Source organism: Sarcophilus harrisii, chromosome 4 (genome assembly GCF_902635505.1).
Source record: "Sarcophilus harrisii chromosome 4, mSarHar1.11, whole genome shotgun sequence".
Taxonomy (NCBI): domain Eukaryota; kingdom Metazoa; phylum Chordata; class Mammalia; order Dasyuromorphia; family Dasyuridae; genus Sarcophilus; species Sarcophilus harrisii.
Window position 1 is genome coordinate 197421646 of NC_045429.1, and position 21335 is coordinate 197442980.

The window sequence follows — 21335 nt, forward strand, 5'->3', positions numbered from 1 at the left end:
TTCTCCCATCAATCAATTACAACAGCTCTCTGAAAGAGCACCAATGACTTGCAGAGTTGACAATTTCAATGGTCTTTTTTCAATCCTTTTTTACCTTTTTTCCAACATCTGAAACAGCTAACCACTATTTTCTCTTTGAATTTTTTATTTATTTTTCTTCACTGGCATTTACTTAATTTTATTCTTCAATTTCTCTAATTTTTTCTTCTGTCCCTTTCATTAACTATATTTCTAATTCCCTATGGGTTGGCATTTCTTTAAAATTCATCATCAATTATCTTTTTTTTCTCTCTTCTTTCCTATTCATCAGTCCTTATTAGCATCTTCAAATATTTCCTTTCTACTCCAAAAACTTTATTATCCACCCTTGCATCTCTTACAAGCTTTAGTCCTATAGTTTCAAGTACCAATAATATACTTTCACATATATATGTTTCAACAAGTTTAAAACTAAATCCTTCCCCTTTCTTCTCCAAGTTCCCTATTTTCTCCTCAAGAAACCTTGGGTCTTTATTTTGTTTATTTTCTTATTTTGGAAAAACAACAACAACAAAAACCTCATTTCTTCTTCCATATTTTTCTTAAAGATACTACTGGAAAAAAAAAAAAAGTCCAAGATCTCCCACTGCATCCAAAGCCATCTCCACTCATCCTGATCTATATCTGGCCACTGGACCCAGATGATTTTGGAGGGGAAAGTGAGGTTGGTGACCTTGCACAGCCCTCCTTCACTTAAATCCAGTTCACTAGTATGCTATGGCATCGGTCTACCCCTCTAACGGTCCTCTTCAAGAACGAAGGACAAACAATAACAAAGGCACGACTACCCTTGTAGGCATGTAAGCATACACACACATACACACACATACACATACACACACACACACACACACACACACACACATACACACACGCTTTGTGTATGTATTCTATTCTGTGACATAGCTGGGATTCACTGTGGTATAGCCAAAGGAGCAATGGCTCTGGAGGAACTCACTACTAGTGTTACCTTAGGGAAGGCATTCAACTACTTTCATTCTCTTTATTTCCCCTTCTGTAAAATGAGGTTGTACTAGTTAGCCTCTAAGATTACTTTCAGTTTCATTACTTCAAATCTACAAAGTATAAGCAGCATATAGATCAGCAGTTGTCGATATTTTCTAGGTCATCCCCTTTGGAAGGGGGGTTTTACTAAGTCCCAACATTTGTTCATACCTTTGTACTTTCCACTCATTCAGCTATCTTACAAATTGATCTATCAATGTTCTCACGTTTGAACTATATGAAGTTTTTATGTCCTTTATGTTATTCCTGGTCAAATCTAGCTATTTTTCCTATCTCTTCAGTTTCATTTCTACTTCCTCTAGAAGTATATTTTAAGACAGAAAAGATAAATTCTTAATATCTATTACAGTCTTTGACAATGAATAGTTTATTATAAAAATATTTTAATAAGTTTTATTACATTTATTTAATTTAATAAATATTTCATATTTAATAAATAATTTTAACAATTTTAAATAAATTTTTATTTTAATAAATTTTTCTTGTTCTTCTTCAATGTTCATCTTTAAATTACTTTACTTAGATGGGTATTTCCATACTTTCTTTAAAATGGATTTGTTCTTTATAATGTCTATGCTTTGTGAGATGGGACTACTATTTTTTCATACTCGTGATTTATAAAATTTTACAAATTAAATTCTGATTTCTCATTCTAAAGCAATAGTGTCTCCAATATTCATAACTTTCTTGTTAGCAAGCAAATCAATTGTTTTCCTAGGATACTTTTTATGTCATGATGGACTTCTCATTATGGAAATTAGCAAAAAGATTTTAAACTATAGCCATTGGTCCACTAGTTACAATCAACATTAAATGTTGTACAAAACGGTTTTCTAAATTTGAGATAAAATATGGACTGTTAATTTTTACTAAGTAGAATTTGACTTGCACTTCCTTATTAAGAAAGAATAAAGATAGGATATTTTGAGAGCTGTTAACAACTTTGTTCATTTCTATTGCTGTTAAATTAGCAAAGTTTCTGGATGAAAATATTGAAGTCTGTGTCTATATTTTTTCTTCTGTCCAAATCCCACTTTTTCACGATCAGCAACTGGTTTAAATGAATAAGGATGAAGTTTTCTAAATTGCTTGTCATACTGTCTCTTATTTTTATTCTTTCCTAAAATTCTATGTAAATTTTGATCTTTGTTTTAACAAGCCAGTGATCAGATGGTCCAAAGAGTTAATTCAGGAATGCCATTCACATCAGTAGCAAGTCATTTCCTGTCCGCTGAAATATAATCAGTTTAATTTTTCTTTTGTGATTTTACTTAGTGCTTACTCTATCTAGTGGGGTTGCTATGGCCAAAGAATTCATTAGCAAGTAGACAGTCTAGAAATGATGAGCCTTTCTTTACTTAGAATTTTCCTTGGAAAGAAGAATCACTCTGTTGCCAGGACCATACTCAAATCTTTTCCAATACCATAGAATCTGAAAGGGCTCTTGTTACACTGACATAGTCTTTGAAACATGGGTAACTTTCAAACCACGTTTAGGTACTAAAAAACTTTATGGATGTACAACTCAAAAATTATAGTATTTAAAAAAATTTAATTTCAAATTCTTGATTAATGTTCTCTGGTCTTGCTCCAAATATTATGATACTTCACAAGATCACTCTTTTAAAAAATATTTTTTAAAAATTATATTTGAATACTGTTAGCATTGTATATATATATATATATATATATATATATTATATATATATATATAAAATATATATATTCACATATATCTATGTGGATGCAGATACACACACACACACACACACACACGCATATATATATCCCCTTACTTTAAACATTAAAAATTTTATTACAAAAGACTGAACTGCTTTGTAGCAGAAAAATGCATGCATCTTGGCTTATAATTTTAACCATTCTATTTCAATGCAAAAAGTATAATTATTTTGCTTAAAATTTCTCAGTAAGCACATAAAGACAATGTTAAAATTCAAGTCAAATACCAATATAACAAACAACTCTATACAACAAAAAGATTTCATACTATAGCCAGTGGTCCATTGGTTTCAATGAACATTTATTTAGTTTTGTACAACACTGTTTTCTAAATGTGAGATAAAATTTGGACTGTAAAATTTTCTAAGTAGAATTTGACTGGCACTTCCCTATTGAGAGAAAATAAAGATGGGATGTTGTGAGAACTGTTTTAACAACTTTGTTAATCTCTATTGCTGTTCATAGGAGTTGGGGCAAAGAAGTATTATTCAATTAGAGGATTTATTTATCTAGGTGAATACAAGAATGTATGATGGGCCTGCCTGTATTCACCCTTATTCTGTTTTCTTTTAACAAAAATTGTTAAGGTAGGAACAAACCATAGACATCACAATTCTTAAATAAAAGACATGACATTTATATTCTTTAACTTTTGTACAGAGAACCAATAGCATATATCTGCTAAATATTTTGAGGATAGTAGCTAAATTATCCTTTCTGGAAAGGATATTAATAAACGTTACCTACTTAACTTTCACAATAGCCCTATAAGATATGCAGTGAACGGCTGATCCTACTTACCCATGGTCACAATGTGTGAAGGGTAAAGACAATAGTAGTTACTTTATTCCTTAAACTTTTTTTGAAATGTTTAACTTTTCATATGATTCACTTTCAATATTGATGTTTTTTAAGGGGAAGGCAAAGTGTGAAGACATCTACAAATCCCAGCGAAAATTAGTTTGAAGTTGTCTTTTGATAATTGCTTTTGATCATTTTTATCAGGAATCCACTAAGACTTTATTTAGTAAGGCCAAATCAAGCTCATCCCTATACAATGTCTTGAAGAAGGTGATGAGAATGGCACATTGTCTGACTAGCCTATCCAGAGGTCACAGCAGGGAAAGCATCTGCTAAGATAATGTGAATGAAGGAAACAGCTATAATTGCCTCATTAAGAGATCCCTGGGCAAATAATCCTGAAAGGAAGAGACTTGGAAAAGCAACTTAAAAATTAAATCCCTGGTGAGTAAAATGGAGGCAATGTAAAGCATGCAAAATATTCCTGAAGATATAGGTGTTCTCTTTGTACTACTAACTTCCTCAGCTATGCATGCCTATATGGAACCTTGAATTAATAGAGCCCATTCAACTCCTACCCTCACCAATAAGTAAGAAGCAGAAACTCACAACTGTTCAGGAAAAAACCAAACAAACATAAAATAAAGAATTTATTTGGAGTTCAGTCTTATTGGAGACCAGGACACAGCAATTAAGAGGTGATACACACTTGGGCTCCTTTTGTATTGTTATACAATTATGTCATTATGGAGCAAAATGAAAGAATAGAAAAGGGATGAGGGAAAGCATATTTAAAAAAGGAAAAGAGGATGAAGATAACACACTAGTCCTTTCCTCTAACTTTTTAGGATTCACTCTCAGTTCTCCTTTGATATTTTAGCTAAAATCTCTAAAAGCATAGTTTATTTAGACAATGAAATATATTATAATTTAATTGGCAGCTACTACTTAATTAGGAAAGCAATGTACACAAAAATGCAAATTTAATTAACAAACAAATGTATTGAGTTTTTAAAATAATATCAAACATTTCTCCAATGAAAATATAAAAAAATAAGTATCCAAACTCAGCAGCAGTATAAGCTAAAGGTACTAGGAATACTGCATTTTTGCTTTCCTTTAACTTTTTTGCTTACATTTGTCAATTTAATTTGAATTAAACTCTTAAAAATATTTTTACACTCTAAATGATCTTTTGCAAATAAATTAAAGTTTTTCTTAAAAATATATATTCTTATGCCAACAAGCCCAGTACAATTAGCTTGTTACATCCTTAAGCCAGGTTTAAAATAAGTAAACTGTTTGATGACTTTGATGTTTTGCACCCAAAATGTGCTGGCTAATTTTTCCATTCCATTTACCATTCCAGTCTTTAAACTGCCTTAATCTCCTGCCCTCAGATGTTGACCTTGTAAGAATAGGGGTCATAGGTCAGAGGAGACAGACCTCAAAGGATCTGGCCTATCAATTCATGCCTGAAAGATTTCTCTTCCACAAAAGAAACCAACTAAACAGCAAATTCCAAAATCTAATCACAGAAGTATAAAGATGAAACACTTATTTACTGGAATTTGTTGATGTGTCTCTTACCAAAAACTTTATCTCTGGCACCTAAGCAACACTGATTATTATTATTTCTCCTAAGCAGGTGTTTGAATATCTTTTAAATAAAATTATCAAAAAATTAACAGCTAAAATGGGTGGAATTTATAGTGGGAGATCGTTGTAAAAACTAACTTTAACATAAAAATTCATTGGTGTATGTGAGCTGCAAATACTCTGAAACATATACCTTTAAAAAGATTACTTTTCCTTTAAGTACAACTTACTGAAAAATAAAATCAAATCATTAAATTAATCTATTTTAGATGATAATTTAAAAAAGGGTTTATTAAAGCAAACATGGTTAGAAATGAAATTATAATTACTATTACTGAAAAAGGAAATTGCTGTATTGGAAAGCAGGTTATTAATTATTTTCTTTTAAATATAAATGCCCTCTTCTTTAGATTAGGAAAAATGTACTACCCACAGTTGAAGAAAGTCCTTGTGAATAAAATGAAAGGATTCCAATTGACTGTATAACTTAAAATTTCATCAGAAACTACTGAAAAAGATTACAATAAAAATATTTTACTATTACTATATACAAGCATTGACAAAAAAAAAAAACTCAGATACAATTTAGTAAAGTAGGAATTTCGAAAACAATGACAAACTTGGCATTATTTTTTATTATATCTGTTTAGTAATCTTAATAGCATAAATGGTAAAAAGAAAACACCTCGATTATGTAATAAAATTTTATCAATTAAACAATTAGTGTTGAATTAATAAAATTAGTTTTATATATATAGCCTACTATAATTTAAGTAAAAAAAACCTGATTCCAAGATATTCATATAGAGGACTCATATGCTTGTCAATGCAAATGATAAGATTTGTATTAAAAAACTGAAAGCATTAACTTTAAACTTTGATTATTAATCTACCTTTTAGTAAAAAAAATGTACTAATACTGCAGTCTAAAATAGAAAACCAAAGTATTTTGCTTATAATCAGATGTGATAAATGAAACATTAAGAAAAACTGAATGAGAGTACTTCAAGACTTGCAATTTGTTAAATTATATTTTAAGATCCCCAAAAAGTTAATACGTAAGGAAAGGCAAAGTTTTATGTGACTAGTCCTTCTGGAGAGAGAGGATATTATGGGGTAACAGATAGTCTCTATCCCCAAGGAAATTAAAATTTAAAAAGGATTAACACAACAACAACAATAACAAAAGTAAGCTATTGTTATATAAATTTTATATTTTCTATAAAATCATCATATATGAAATTTATATGTACATCAGTTAAAAATGGAAAAAGTTATTAAAAAATCAGAGACAAGTTTTAAGACTATTTGCTAATATTACTGTTTATAGTTTAGAAGGAAAAACTGTAGAAATAACTCTCCCTCTTTAACAGTAGAAATTACTGTGCTCTCCACATGGTTTGAGCTATTTTTAGAGAAAGGAAGTTGGAAGGCTTCTTCTAAGGAAAAAGGAAGTTAAGGCAAATCAGACGGGAAGTGATCAGAAATCATCCATCTTTCATTAATAATTTAAATATGTGCTAAAATTGTTTCTTCCACACAGAGTGAAAAGCACACATGCAAAATATCTGTACTGAAAAAAAAAGTAGAGGGGCAGCTGGGTGGCACAGTAGATAGAGCACCAGCCCTGAAGTAAGGAGGATCTGAGTTCAAATTTGACCTCTGATACTTAACACTTCTTAGCTGTGTGACCTTGGCAAGTCACTTAACCCCAATTGCCTAGGGTGGGAGGGGGAGAGAAAAGAAATAGAGAGAAAAATAAAGAATAGCAAGAAATGAGCCTAGAATTGTTTAAAATTTTAAAGAAAACGTTTGAATTTTATTTACAATAAAGCATACTATATAACAATAATATTGAAGAGTTTTACTATAGAAAGAGAAAAAATCCCTAGTTCATTTTATGATTGATGACAATTAAAATATTTTAAAATCTTTTTTTGTATCCTAAGAACAAAATTTTACCTAATTTTTAAAAGCCTAAGCTGAAAATTCCCATATACAAACATATTATGTATGACAAAAATCTTTTAAATTATTTTATCCTTAAATGACCCTATTATCCATTGCAAGCATTACATTACTGCCCTTATATAAGTCAAAGAACGTCTACAAATGTTATGGATGCTTAGTTGCCCCAGTAACAAAATCAAAAGGATATTTAGCATTCTAGTACCCACAACAGTTTTTCATCAGCTGTGTGTGTGATTAATTTTAAAGATTTGGTAGACTTCAAAATAAAATTTTAAGCATCACTAATAAGCAAGCAAGATATTTGGACATCTTTCACATAAGACACAAAAGGACTGTCTTACTGGTTTGAATACCAGTTCATGCCAAATCATTTCTTTGGTTCTGTTTGCTGATATTCTAATTTGGAAAAGGAAGACAATGGTCACCACTTGTAACATCTGTTCTTGCTTTTTAAGAATCTCAAAACAATTTCCATAGGTTTCACTAGTTTTTGCTGTTCAGTTTTTGCTAGCATTAAATAACTAATAAAACTGGGGGTGGTGCTGCAAGTAATTGCTAGCATTAAATAACTAATAAAACTGGGGGTGGTGCTGCAAGTAACTACTCAAATTATAGTCAAATCCCAAAGACTTGTAACTTCTCTATACAATGATAGTTTCTAAAAATTTCCTTTTTATAAAGTAGTTGGTATATTTCAAACTAATTACAAAACAATTTTATTAGAAATAAGGTTAGTTTTTTAATATTCTTCGAAATGTTACAGGAGATAGACAATTTTCTTAAATTATGAAAACCAATCTTTGCTAATCAAGGATGATACTACTGAAAGTAACTGCCATCTTTCTGGGTATAAAGACCTACACAAGTTTTACTTTCTGTAGTCAAGTAGGCTAATTTCTGATACCACAAACACATTTTTCTAAAGCATGTGCCAATTATTGTAGAAACTACTAGGATTGTCTTCTTTTGCTAAATGTTTACTTCTGAGAATTATTCTGTTAACTAATACAGCTGATTTTAAACCACAAACTGAATAGAAATGAAAGTCTATTTTTCTTTTCCTAAGTAAGATAACACCAAAGTCATCTTGAATCACATAAGAGATATAATTTCTGAATATCGAAATTAAAAAAAAAGAATTGCTAGCAAACTTCTTAATCAAATTGTGTTGTATTTTCATCAATTCTCAGGATTTAGAAAAACTATATGCTATGCATTAAAATGTGTAGAAACTTGATCTCCATTCACAAAAACCTTAAAGTCTGGTTAGCCAGTCCATAGACTGTTGAAGTTCCATCAATAGGTTTATAGGGTACATGAACTTGGATGGGGAATAAAATCTTTAGTCTCACTAATTTCTGATTTCCTTTGTAATCTCTGGTATTTTATTTTACACACTTGAAAAAACTATTTCCAGAAAGGGCTTATAGGATTCACCAGAAGTCAAAGCAAAAAGGCTAAGAACTTTAAGTTGTAGTAATTCAAAAGGTAAACCCTTTATGATAAACAATAAATGACCAAGACAGTGCTGTACTGAGAAAAGATCCTTGGCTATGGATGCAAAACACTTAAGTTTGAATACCACTATATCACTCTATACTTGTAAAACATTTGGCATGTCACTTAATTTTCTTGATCTATAAAATAAGAGATAATAATACTACTTGTAATACCTACCTTATATCCTGTAAAGAAAATGTTATAAACTTAAAAGTGCTAGATAAAAATGTGATCCACCATGATTAATAATGTTAAAATACTTGGCACATAATATGAGAAATAAATAAGAAGACTTTTGCAAATTATATTCTACAGTGGACTACATATTCCTAAAACTGAAAGCAATTTACTACTATCTAGCACATAAATGGGCAGGAAATATTTACTAAATTTCCTTTTCTTCTTTAGATGAAATAGTAGTAATAGTTCCTTTATTGTTTTCTCTAAGTCTTTGATTATTTTTATCATTCTCTGAAATCTATTCAAGTTTCTCAACATTCTAGACATCATAATTTAGTAATCATCTGACTAATTTGGAGCATATTAAAAAATATTATTTAATACTCTTTCCACATGATATTTCTTTTACTTCTTATGCTAATAATTGTTAAATCTGTCTCCAAAATCTAATCCCACACATCCACCTATCTGCTGGGCATTTCTATTTTATAATCTCAAATTCAGTATTCTAAAAAATCAACTTAATTTCTCCTCCAAAATGATTTTCTCATTAAAATGATTCATCTGGGTTATTGATACCAGCAGTATTCCAGTCATATTGACTCAAAAATCTCAGAATATTCTTAAACTCCCCTTTTCCTTAATCCCTTATCCTTATCCATTCCTTAATTCATCAATTCCTTAATTCATTAATTATCATCATGATTATAAATCATGAATTATCAATTCCTTAATTCATATCCAAAAAAATCAAGTAAATCCTACTGGTTCATTTTTCAAAATGTTTCCTCTATCTACCCCTTACTATTTTATATTTACTATAACTGCCGTAGAGCAAGTTCTCCATACTCCATACCTAGATTAATATATGATCTTCTGCTCCCATATACTTTAATCCATCCTGAACACTGCCATCACTTTAATATATCTAAAAAGATTTCTTTCATTATGTCATTCTTCTGCTTAAAAAGCATTAATGGTTCTTTATTACTTAAAGATGAATGAATAAAGCCAACCAGGTGAAATAAGATCACAGATTATAAATAATTCTGAGTGCTAACTAGTATAAGGAGTTATGATTTTCTCTCTACTTTTCCTCATCATTTTTATCTAATTAAATGGGTATCATATGATCATAAAAATATTATGCACATTTCTGCTTCTGTACTTTTGTTGATAATTCTTCCCATTTCTAAATCTTATTCTTCAAGACTCACATGTTCTATGAAGATTCCTGTCATTCCATTATATACTAAATATATATATATATATATATATATATATATATATTGTATTAATTCCATATGGTTATGTAGTTTTAATTTCACCAAAATTTTCATGTTTTTCTAATATTAATATATCCAGATAATGTTTAAATACACTTCAAAAAATTTCAGACCATAAAAAGCAATGTTTTGTTTTGTTTTAGGAGAAAAAAATTCCATGCAACCCTCTTCTTTTACATGTATGTATTTACTAAATTTGGAGTTCAAGTTAACCTTGTATATAAGATTTACTTTTTATCATCAATAAGGGCACATTTATAACAAACTTCTCGCCCAAACCAAAAAAAAAAAAATCACTTTTTATGAAAGCACGATTCTAATGAAGCCTCTATTGTCATATGTTCAGTTTTATTCTAGGTGAAATTGAAGCCATTAGCAAAACAAAAAGTTGACCAAAAGACATATTTCAAAAAAAACAATAAAATTGTACTAGCACAATTTTAGATAAAACACTGATCTGAGCAAGCCTCCCAAATACTTGGCTAGGTCTGAATCCAATTCTGAAAATATAGACCCACACCTGAACCAATGTACTAATTATCTTTCTATATCAAAAGACTGCAGATCAAAATATTTAGAGTCAAAAACTATCAAAGACACTATCTAGTACAATTCCTTTGTTTGATAAGTGTGAAAAATGAGCTCTAAAGGGGTTGTGACTTGTCCACAATCACACAGATCATAAATACATAGTAGCACAAGGATTCAAACGCACTTCACCTAATTCCAAACACAGTGCTCTTTCTATTAGATCATGCTGTGGCACATTTGCTACTGCTTACAGATACTTTGGGGGTCACGACCACCAAATAAACAGAAGGCCTGCTTCTCCTGCTAGGCAACATTATAGCTAGACGTTACAGCTTTGTGTGGATTTCCTGTGACTGGCTACTGGTTCTATACAGAGAATGAAATGTAGCCCTCATTCATTCACAAGCTTCACTCTTACCTGAAACCTGACAGTAGGAACCAAACTACCAGTTAGCCTAAGCTATCCTTTGAACTCCTGGATCCCACTTTGTATCCCTCTCAGAAACCTGTGGCTGCTATCTACTGGAATATCTGATCAGTGATCCAAGGTTATGGATGTTATTGAACACCACCTCCCTCTATATGCATGCTGCCTCAAAAGTGCTGCAAGGATTAGAACAATGGCTCCAGTTTAATAAAAGCACTAGAAGGGGAAGACAGCTCCAATACATGCAAGGTAGCTCAAAGGAACAACAAGAGGAGATATCTACCATGTAGAGATATCATAAAGGAGAATTCATCTAAAAGGCAGCTCCTTTAATTCTGTAATGCAGACTCACAACAGGATCTGCTGACTGCTCAGTATTTGAGTATTTTTTCTGTAGTTGGAGCTAGGCCCTAGATACTTTTTACTTGCAAATTCACAATGAAGTCATTTCTTATTTATCCAAGTCATGTTGGAGGAGTTCTACTGAATTGGTCCTATTTGGGAGCAATATAAACATGTTCTAAGAAGGCATTAAGAACATCCAAAAAAAAAAAAAAATCTCTTAACAAAGTCTTACAAAACTGTAAAGTAACAATGCAATCATTACCTATCTCCTTTTGGTTTTCTTTTCTGCAGTGTCTTCCCTTTGGGTCTCCTTTCACTTCCTAAACAGGGGCTCCCTCCAGGGCCTGTTACCCGTATTGATTCAAGGCCTTTGGAAGATTTTTTAAATGTGAATTCCACTGGTTCTCCTTCTTTTAGGCTTCTAAATCCTTCCATATATAGCTTGCTCTGTAAACAGGAAACAAAAAGTATCTCAGTTACCACTATTATATAAATAATCTTTGCAATTTAAAGGCTCACACAACAAAATAATAAATTATTATTGTTCTTAAGTCTATAACTTTCATATGACAGTAACAAAAATATCCTGTTGTGATTGAGTTTTTTTGTTTTTGCTATGTATTTTAACATTCCATTTTTGCCCTTTCATTTTTTGATATTTCCATATCTACCCACTTTCCTTCCCTTGTAACAAATAAGTATATTCATGAAAAAGAAACCAACAAATTGACCATAACTGAAAATGTATCTCTCATTCTGCAGCTCTAGCCAAATACCTCAATGCCAAGAAGTGAGAAACATGCTTCACTACCATCATATTCTTTCTTATATCCTTAATAAGGTCAAAGTGAGCTTATATAATTTATAATCAAATTAAGGGGATTTTTCTTCCCAAAACAATATATTCTAAATTATAAATGGAATCTGCAAAATATAATATCACACATATGTACACATATGATTTCAATTCAAAGATAAATCCATTTTCTTCTTTTCCCTGCCGAAAATACATAAAAACTATTTTGTAAATTTCATTCTATAAGTTTTAGGGCATAAAATAGTTCTAATTTCAGACACTAATCTTGAAAAAATACGTCATTTTAAAGATTCATTTTTTAAAAATTTTTGAGTTCTAAATTCTCTGCTATTCTCAAGCCCCTTCCTCACTCATTAAGAAGGCAAGCAATATATCAATTATACATGTGAAATAAAGCAAGACATTTCCACATTATCCTTATTGCTGTAAAAAAAAAAAAAGCAAGAAAAATAAAGATGAAAAAATTATGCTTCAGTCTATACTCAAAAGTTCATCAGTTCTCTCTCTCTGGAGATATAATAGTTCATCATGAGTTCTTTACAGCTGACACTATAGTTTTTAAATTATTTCTTAACTGTCTGGTATAAGACAAATTTTAAAAAGGCATCTAAATAGAAAGAATGTACTAAATGATAATTTTCAGTCAAAAAAATAAATTATTCAAAGCAGTATAATAAGAAAAAAATCTAATATCAAATCATTATGAACAATTGAAAATACATCCAAAGCAATATTGCCCAGTTCTTTTTTTCTTCTTCTAGTAAATAATACCCATGTTTCAAAAAGTAATTACTAAAAAAGTTGGCAACTTGGAACCACATTCCTAATTTTTCTTCTGCATGATTATGTGCACATAGCAAGAAGAATTTCATCCTGCCTGGAAATAAATTATAAACAACTTTTATAGTTATTTCTAAGATTTTTAAGTATCTTACAAAATGTTTTCCTATCTCTTACACCTTGAGTCAGACTTTTTTTGTTTTTTTGTTTTTCTTTGTGTGTATGGTGGTGTTTTTTTTTTTTTTAAGTAGGAGGCCAAAAGTTCCTACAAATATTTATCAGCTATATAAAGCTGATAAATATTGTGTCCAGTGTTCAATGTAAAATTATAATAGAATTTCTGGCAAATTTACATTACCAAACATGAAAAAGTTCATTTCTTTGACACTGAAAAATACAATTTAATGACTCTGGGGGTGTCTGCTTGTTGTGAAGTCAGAACTTGTTGCTTGGTTCCAGAACTCCTGCTTTCAGATTGATTTGGTCTTCTTACTAAGGGTTCGTCATCTGTGATCAAAAGCATGTTTTGTTTCTAGTCATGTGTGAAAATGTTGATTCACAACAGGGCTTTTACACTGCATGAGACATTTTAAACACCAGAGTAGTTTTGCTGAGTTTTGTGAAACTGCATTACAACTAGTACTGTGGTGATAAAAGAAAAAAGTAAATAAAAGGAAAATGGCCAAAAAAAAAAAAAATTCCTGGATAATCAAAACCTTTTTATTCAAATTAAAGGCTATATTCCATTAGCAAAATCTCATCCCATGTTTTCATAATCCCAAATAAAGCCAAAAAGGACACACTAGTTTCCCAACTTTATCCCAATGGTTAAAAGGGTCTGTAAAACAAAACAAAACAATGTCAGGGGAAAGTATGGTTCAGAAGACAAAAGCACAAAATAAGGAGGCAAGGAAATTTTATAATTAAGTGTATTTCATAGATTTGTAGGAGCAAGATAACTCTACAGGGCACTCAGGAAATAAGAGACGCAAAAGAAAGACATGCATGGAGAGTCATGGTCCTCAATCTAAGTGGAACACAATGAAAATCTGCAAATATGGCTTCATATCAGCCTGGTTCCCTATGCCACTTTTTGTCTCCATGCTTACCAATATAGAAGGCTCTCATAAAAACCTGAGGTTTCAATGATAATTTTGTTCTCCATAATTTCATTATTTCAAATACTCATAAAATTTTAAAGTTGGAAGAAACTTTAGAACTCTTTCAATCCAACTCATTTTTCTTTTTTATGGAGAAGAGGAAATTGAGATTCAAAGGAATGAAGTAATTCATCCATGATCACACTGCTAATTTGCTCTAACAACCTAGATAAAGGAATGGCATTGAGCTACCCATGAAACTCATAAAAAGGAAACCCTGTAAGCAAGATTTTGGTTATGAGTACTATAAAATGTCCTATTTTATTTTTTCCTAAAAAGTAATATATGTTTTTGATACTATACTTTGGAAATGCTTGTTGGATAATTAATTCCACTTAGCCGACTTTATTGTATTTGATCTCAAACAATAAAATTAGTCAATATTTATTGAGAATGTTATTTGTAAGGCACTGTATTTAGCTGCTTTTGGGTGATACAAAGACATGTTTGCATTCTCTAATACTGAGTATATTATTTAATTGAAGAGACAAGATATATAGACATTTAAAAAAATCAGTAACACTATAAGGAGGCAAATCTTAAATGTTGTTGTACACACACACACACAAAAAAAAAAAAATACTCCTAACAATATAACTGAAAAAGATCACTACAGAGGACTATGCTTCAACTCTCTCAATTAAAAAAGTAGTATGAAAACAACAAAAATTGTGGTGGTACTAGAATTGCATTCAAAGTATAATTAAGTTTTATTTGTAGAATCAGATTGTAAATCTGGAGGGTAACTAAAATGTCATCTTAGGCCTATAGGTAAATTAAAGTTTAGTCTAGCTACTGAAAATACTTAGAAATTTCAAATAATTATGATGCAAATGAGTGATTTACTATAAATTCATTTCTTCAAATAGAATGAGTTGGCTACTTCAAAAGGATTTCTATTTCATCTGTAAAAGTACAGAACTCTTTGACAGAGTAATAATTTAAGGATGAGAGAGGACTGGTTATGCTCAAGAGGTAGATAAGAGAAGCTGAAGCGGGAGGAAGGTGAGAAATTGATGACAAGAAACAGGAGGCCATTATGATTATCTTTATATACAATTTAATAGATGCCTTGTGTGCAAGGCACCATTGTATTCACCGAACAAAGTAAATTAAATAGACAGCATCTTAGCTCTTTAGGAACTCCTGAATCAAGGAATTGTTACAAACTAATAAATTCTTACCTGGCTATGCTAAATAATGTCATCTTTCATCAGTGAAAGCAATAAGGGAAAATCCTATTATAGACATAATTCTGATCACTGAGAAATGCTTATTGAAATGAACATGTCAGAATACTTTAGATGTCAAGTCCATGCCATTTTAGAGTTTGAATAGATGAGAAGACAAATGCCATAGTGGAGTAGATTCTAAAGATAGGACAGTTAGGATTCTATGGCCTTTGAATTTAGAAGGAAAACTGGCTTAAGAGAGTTGGAAAGTTCACAAGAACAAAAACTGTAATGAGAATTACAATTAATTTATTCCAATGAGAAAGTAAAATGGATGGAAATGTGACTGAAGGATAATTTGCTATACAGGAAGTTCATCAGTAAACTCAAGTATTAGGAAGCACATCAAGCAATAAAATATTGAAAATAAAAGTGACAATATCCCATAAGAATAAAAGCAGGAAGACTAAGAGACCCTTAACAATGAATACTAAAATAAAATAAAATAAAAGACTATTTTTTTAAAAAGCTATGATGGGGACAAGAGTGAAATGTTGGCTAGTTAAAGACACTTGCTTGGAATAGTTTACAGGAAGGTAATAGTAAAAGCTGAGATTAAAAAGTAGAACTACATGGCTTCTATTTAGTTTCACTTTTGTCTGCCAATGAGAATGATGCATAGACTGGAAAAGATGGAACAAAAACGGTTAACAGGGAAATTAAACATGAAATAAATTAGGAAATAGTAAGAACACCTAGTTGTCTTCAATGACTTAAAGCAACCTACTTCTACTATACCCAGAACCCTTCATCTGACTGCTGAATTCAAATCATTAGATAATTTTCTTAATTATTAATATTTCCTCAATTGTGGTATGTTTCACATAGTTGAAAAAACTTAATATAAAAAACAAACATTCTTTCCCATTTTGAAAATGAGGACATTCATATGAAGATGGTTCTAAATCATTATTGATTAGAAGAATGCAAATTAGGACAACTCTGAGATACCACAACACACCCCTCATATTGGCTAAAATGACAAGGAAAGATAATGGTGAATGTTGGAGGGGATGTGGGAAAACTGGGACACTGGTACATTGCTGGTGGAATTGTAAATGGATCCAGCAATTCTGAAGAGCAATTTGGAACTATGCTCAAAAATTTATCAAACTGTGCATACCCTTTGATCCAGCAGTATGTCTACTGGGCTTATATCCCAAAGAGATCTTAAAGGAAAGGAAAGGGACCCACATGTGCAAAAATGTTTGTGGTTAACTCTTTTTGTAGTGACAAGAAACTGGAAACTGAGTGGATGCTCATCAGTTGGAGAATAGCCGAATAATTTACATGGCAACGACAAAATTATATGATGATCAATTCTGATGGACATGACTCTCTTCAACAATGAGATTAGACTAGTTCCAATGATCTTGTGATGAAGAGAGTCATCTACAACCAGAGAGAGGACTGTAGGACTTAGGATGGTTCATAACATGGCAGTTTCACTTTTTTGTTGTTGTTTGCTTGCATTTTATTTTCTCTTCTCATTTTTTTGGTTTGATTTGATTTTATTTTTCTTGTGCAGTAAGATAATTGTATAAATATGTATGCATATATTGGATTTAACATATATTTCTACCATGTTTAACATATATTGGACTACTTGCCATCTAGGGGAGAGGGTGGAGAGAAGGGGGAGGAAATTGGAACACAAGGTTTTGCAAGGGTTAATGAAAATTTATCCATGCATATGTTTTGAAAAATAAAAAAAACCCTTTAATTATAAAAAATAAGTGAAGACATTTACCAATCTCAAGTCCTATGGCACCTCTCCCATTTTCCATCATTTTTCAGATGAATAAAAGCAGCTCAGCAATTACATTTATAAGTACTTTCATTATGCTGGGACATAACACATTATAACCTAGTGTTCTTCAATAATTTCCTCACTCATCATTCCACATACCTGTTAAATCATTTTTGATTGCATCTTTTCAAGTTGAAGATCATTCTCTTTGATAGGAAAAAAAACCAATAAAATAAATTTTTAGTCACTTTGCTTTATATTTATCATGTATTAGCAATGTCCCAGTCTTGTATCATCTTGCCTTTAAAATAACTTTTAAAGTGCTTTTAGCTTTTCTTTTTTTCCTTAAGTTTTTATTACCAGCTTCAGGTAATGCTGAATTTTAGCTTATTGGAAGACTATTCTTGTGAGAATGTGCTACCCTGTTACCATGAGCTTGCTTTCATTGAGAATGTCTTTTTAAAAACTTTTTAAAAAAACTAGTTTCTGAGTTTCCCTGACTATACACAAACTCATCTTTTAAAGATAGCTTTCTCTTTTCTCCCTCATTGGGCTCACTTATGTTCATGTCATCAGAGCATTCAATCACTTGGATAAATTTTTCATTTAAAAATTTAGGCCATGGAATTTAGAAATGGAAGGGACTTTAGAGATCATCTAATTGCACTATTTCATTTTACAGAAGAAACTGAAATTCAAAGTTGAGTGCTTGACTTTCACTTCCTTATCTCAGACTATCAACTATCATCTATCCAAATATGTCATGAAATACCAATGGGGAATGGAGGGAGAGCAAGGAATAAGAAATTATCATCTATATGTGTGACTGTTAAATCAACTATGATTTGATGATTAATTTAACTGCTTAGAATATTACAAATAAAGACAGAAACATTTGCATGTCACTAAGTAACAATAACATTACAATAAAATATACTTTAATACATACAGCTATGTGTATAAATAAAATAAAGACCCCATGGAGACAAAGGTCATAGATATACTATATGTGATGATTTTAGAAGTCAACCTTAAAGCAGCAACCCCTCAGCTATATGCTTTCCACTAAATATGATGCTCACAATGTAACTTAGACACTGGAAAGCAGAGATCCTAGAGACACCAATACCAGAGGGTAAAAATACCAGAGACTAAAACAGTCTTCATTATTGTTCTGCTTCATGCTTTGTATTGAAATGAAATAATAAAATATAAATCTAGGAGATGTGCTCCCTAGAGAAATCAAATATATATGCACTGAAGAATCATAAGCAGTTATATTATACTTCACCAAAACTGGATGACTGCATCAAATATATCTTTGAAAATATTGCTTAATAAAGGCACACAACAGGTACATGTATTTTGTTTCCACACTAAAGAGAGAACAAGTGTTTTAACTCTGGTCCAAATTTCAAAGGATAGAAGGATTAATTACCCCCCCTCTCACCTTGATGGTTATTTCTTGTCTTTCAGTTGCTATGAACCAGACTCTTGTCACTCCACAACAAATTGTTCCTGTCATATCTACTTTGGCCACTGGTACCACCTTATTGGCCAGAATAAAATCCAGAATATAAGTTTCTTCTTCCTTTTAACAAATGAAATGATCTTTAGGATAAGTGAAGAATAAGCTACTCTTTTTTTTAGCGAAGAGTGAGCTGTTTCAGAATATCAGATAAATTTTTCCATCAGTCTTCTATACTGCGATGTGTCCCCATCTAATTTCCATCACTAATATCTACTTATTTGTTCATTAGTTACTTATTCAGCTGCCTCAACTATATGGAACATACTCTAGAACCAAGAGTTAAAGCAAAAGTTTTCTAAGTAGAAATAGGTGGGGGAAAGTTCAATATTGAACCTCATGCATTTAACTCATTAAGAGAGCATCCATTAACTTTCTCCTCATTGGTGAAGATTGGTTCCCCAAAGCTCTGAAATTGTATGAGGGATGAGTGAAGATGGTAATATTTGGATAGGAGAGAAATCTGATCTAGCTTCCAGTTTCAAGGGAAATGACACAATATTTTAACATCTATGTTCAGGTATCTGAAAGAAGAGGCACTCCTGAAAGAAGTCAAATTGTAAAATAATTTGTAGTCTCAATGACATCCCCATCCCCATCCCCAGCTTGCTATACTGGACAGTCTGGGGAATTTTCCATGGCTGAGATCTAGGACTCTCTTCCTCAATTGAGCTGAGTTTTCTCCCTCCTAGAGGGAGAGTTCAGGCAGTCTTCTATATTTGTCTAGTACATAATTGCACGTGTGCACACACAGGTACATGTGCACATGTATGTTTGTATGTGTGTGTTTCTTTTCTAATTTCTTTTTGATATTCATTTAGATAAATGTGTGTGTATGTACACATACATACACACACACTTTTTTCCTTCTTTTATTTATTTATTTATTTTGCTATCTATATGGATAAATGGGTGTTATGTATGTGTATATACACATTTTTTCCTTCTCTGATTTCTTTTTGCTATTTGAATGAATGGGTGTGTGTGTATGTGTGTATGTGAAATTTTTTATTTCTTTTCATTCTCTATTTGGATAAATGGGTATATGTATATGTGTATATACACATTTTTTTCTTCTATTTCATTTTGCTATTTGAATAAATGAGGGTGTGCATATACATTTTTTTTCAATCTCTGATTTCTTTTTGTTATCTATTAGGATAAATCAGTTTACCTGATTAAAAAGAGAGTACCCATGGCTCTGCCCATAGATCCTCATTCTCAGGCTAATTGTTCTAATTTCATACATAATTCCAATAAGCACAATAATTTATTTTTCTGGTCTACAGAACATATTAAATAATAAATTTAGAAAAGAGAGAGGAGGAATCTATCAAAGACAGGGATGCTGGTATTTACATTACGTGATAATTGGCAGACATGGATTAAAGTTCTATTTTTCCTACTTGCCACCATCTCAGTAAGTTTGGGCAAATCACTTAATCTTTTGGATTCTCCTTGGAGTCTTCTTTTGTAAAATGAAATTATCCCATTCACATTTGTATGGGGCTTTTTAACTCACAAAGCACTTGATATACAATATTTACAAGTATAAATAGTACATATATTTCACATATTTTTAGAAGCGAAAACTGGGGTTCAGAAGATTAAATGACTTGTTCAATATTACAGAACCATTAACTATTAGAACCAGGCAGAATTCAAACACAGGTCTCACAATTCCAAACATAATGTGCTCTTTTCATTACACAACACTACACAAAGTGTAAGGTAAATAAAGATAATAGGGGCAACTAGGTGACATAGTGAATAGAGCACCAGCCCTGAAGTCAGGAGGACATGAGTTCAAATGTGACCTCAGACACTTAATACTTCCTAACTGTGTGGCCCTAGGCAAGTCACTTAACCCCAATTGCCTCAGTTAAAAGAAAAAAAAAAAAAAAAAAAACCATAAAGATAACAACTTAACCTAACTGATTTAGTCCAAGTCTTGATTCTGAGGAGTAGAAACACTCTTTATATCTAACTAAAAGATTCATTGAAAAATTTTCTTCATGTATCTGCACATATGGACAAATGCACAGACTTCAAAGATGCAAAGGCTAATTAGCTTCCCTGGCCACTCAAAGTTTCAGCTGTACATTCTGATCTTAAGGCAGGTAAAGGAAAACAAATGATAGTTCCAGGAAAATCAGCCCTCCCCAGAACTGTGACCTGGTTCTAAATGTTACCTCAGCAGTTATGACAAGGTGAAAATGGAAGGAGCCAAACATTTTTGTCATGCAAACAAATCTAACAGAAGCAGATCCCAGGTCTCTTTTGAATAAAGCAAACAAGTAAGCTAAAATAAGGTTACCCAGTGGAGTTGTCAGAAATCTTTCCATATCAGAGAATGAACTTAGCAATTCATTGATCATTCTAGTTGGTTCTGTCTGTTTTCACATTTCCATGCTCCCTTCTTCCTCTTGAGGAAAGATTGTAATCTGGTCAGACTATAACACTCATAGCAAGAGAAGAGACAAAAGCATAATAAAGTTCTTGCATGAGCTCAAAAATTATAGCAATGGTCATTTCATATATGATTAAACAAATCTTCGTACCACAAGGGTCACTGAGTTTTTATCATTATTATTGCTATATCATAATTGTTCTTGATATGCCC

At 31.4% G+C, this 21335-nt stretch overlaps 1 protein-coding gene across 1 annotated transcript in view; it reads right to left on the reverse strand.

Annotated features, from left to right (window-relative positions):
* Window positions 1-21335, reverse strand: part of LIN28B (lin-28 homolog B) — a 125701-nt gene that overhangs the window by 38949 nt on the left and 65417 nt on the right. The window contains exon 4 of the mRNA XM_031964477.1: window positions 11708-11892. Coding sequence (XP_031820337.1) covers window positions 11708-11892 — 185 coding nt within the window. The remainder of the gene's footprint in view (window positions 1-11707; window positions 11893-21335) is intronic.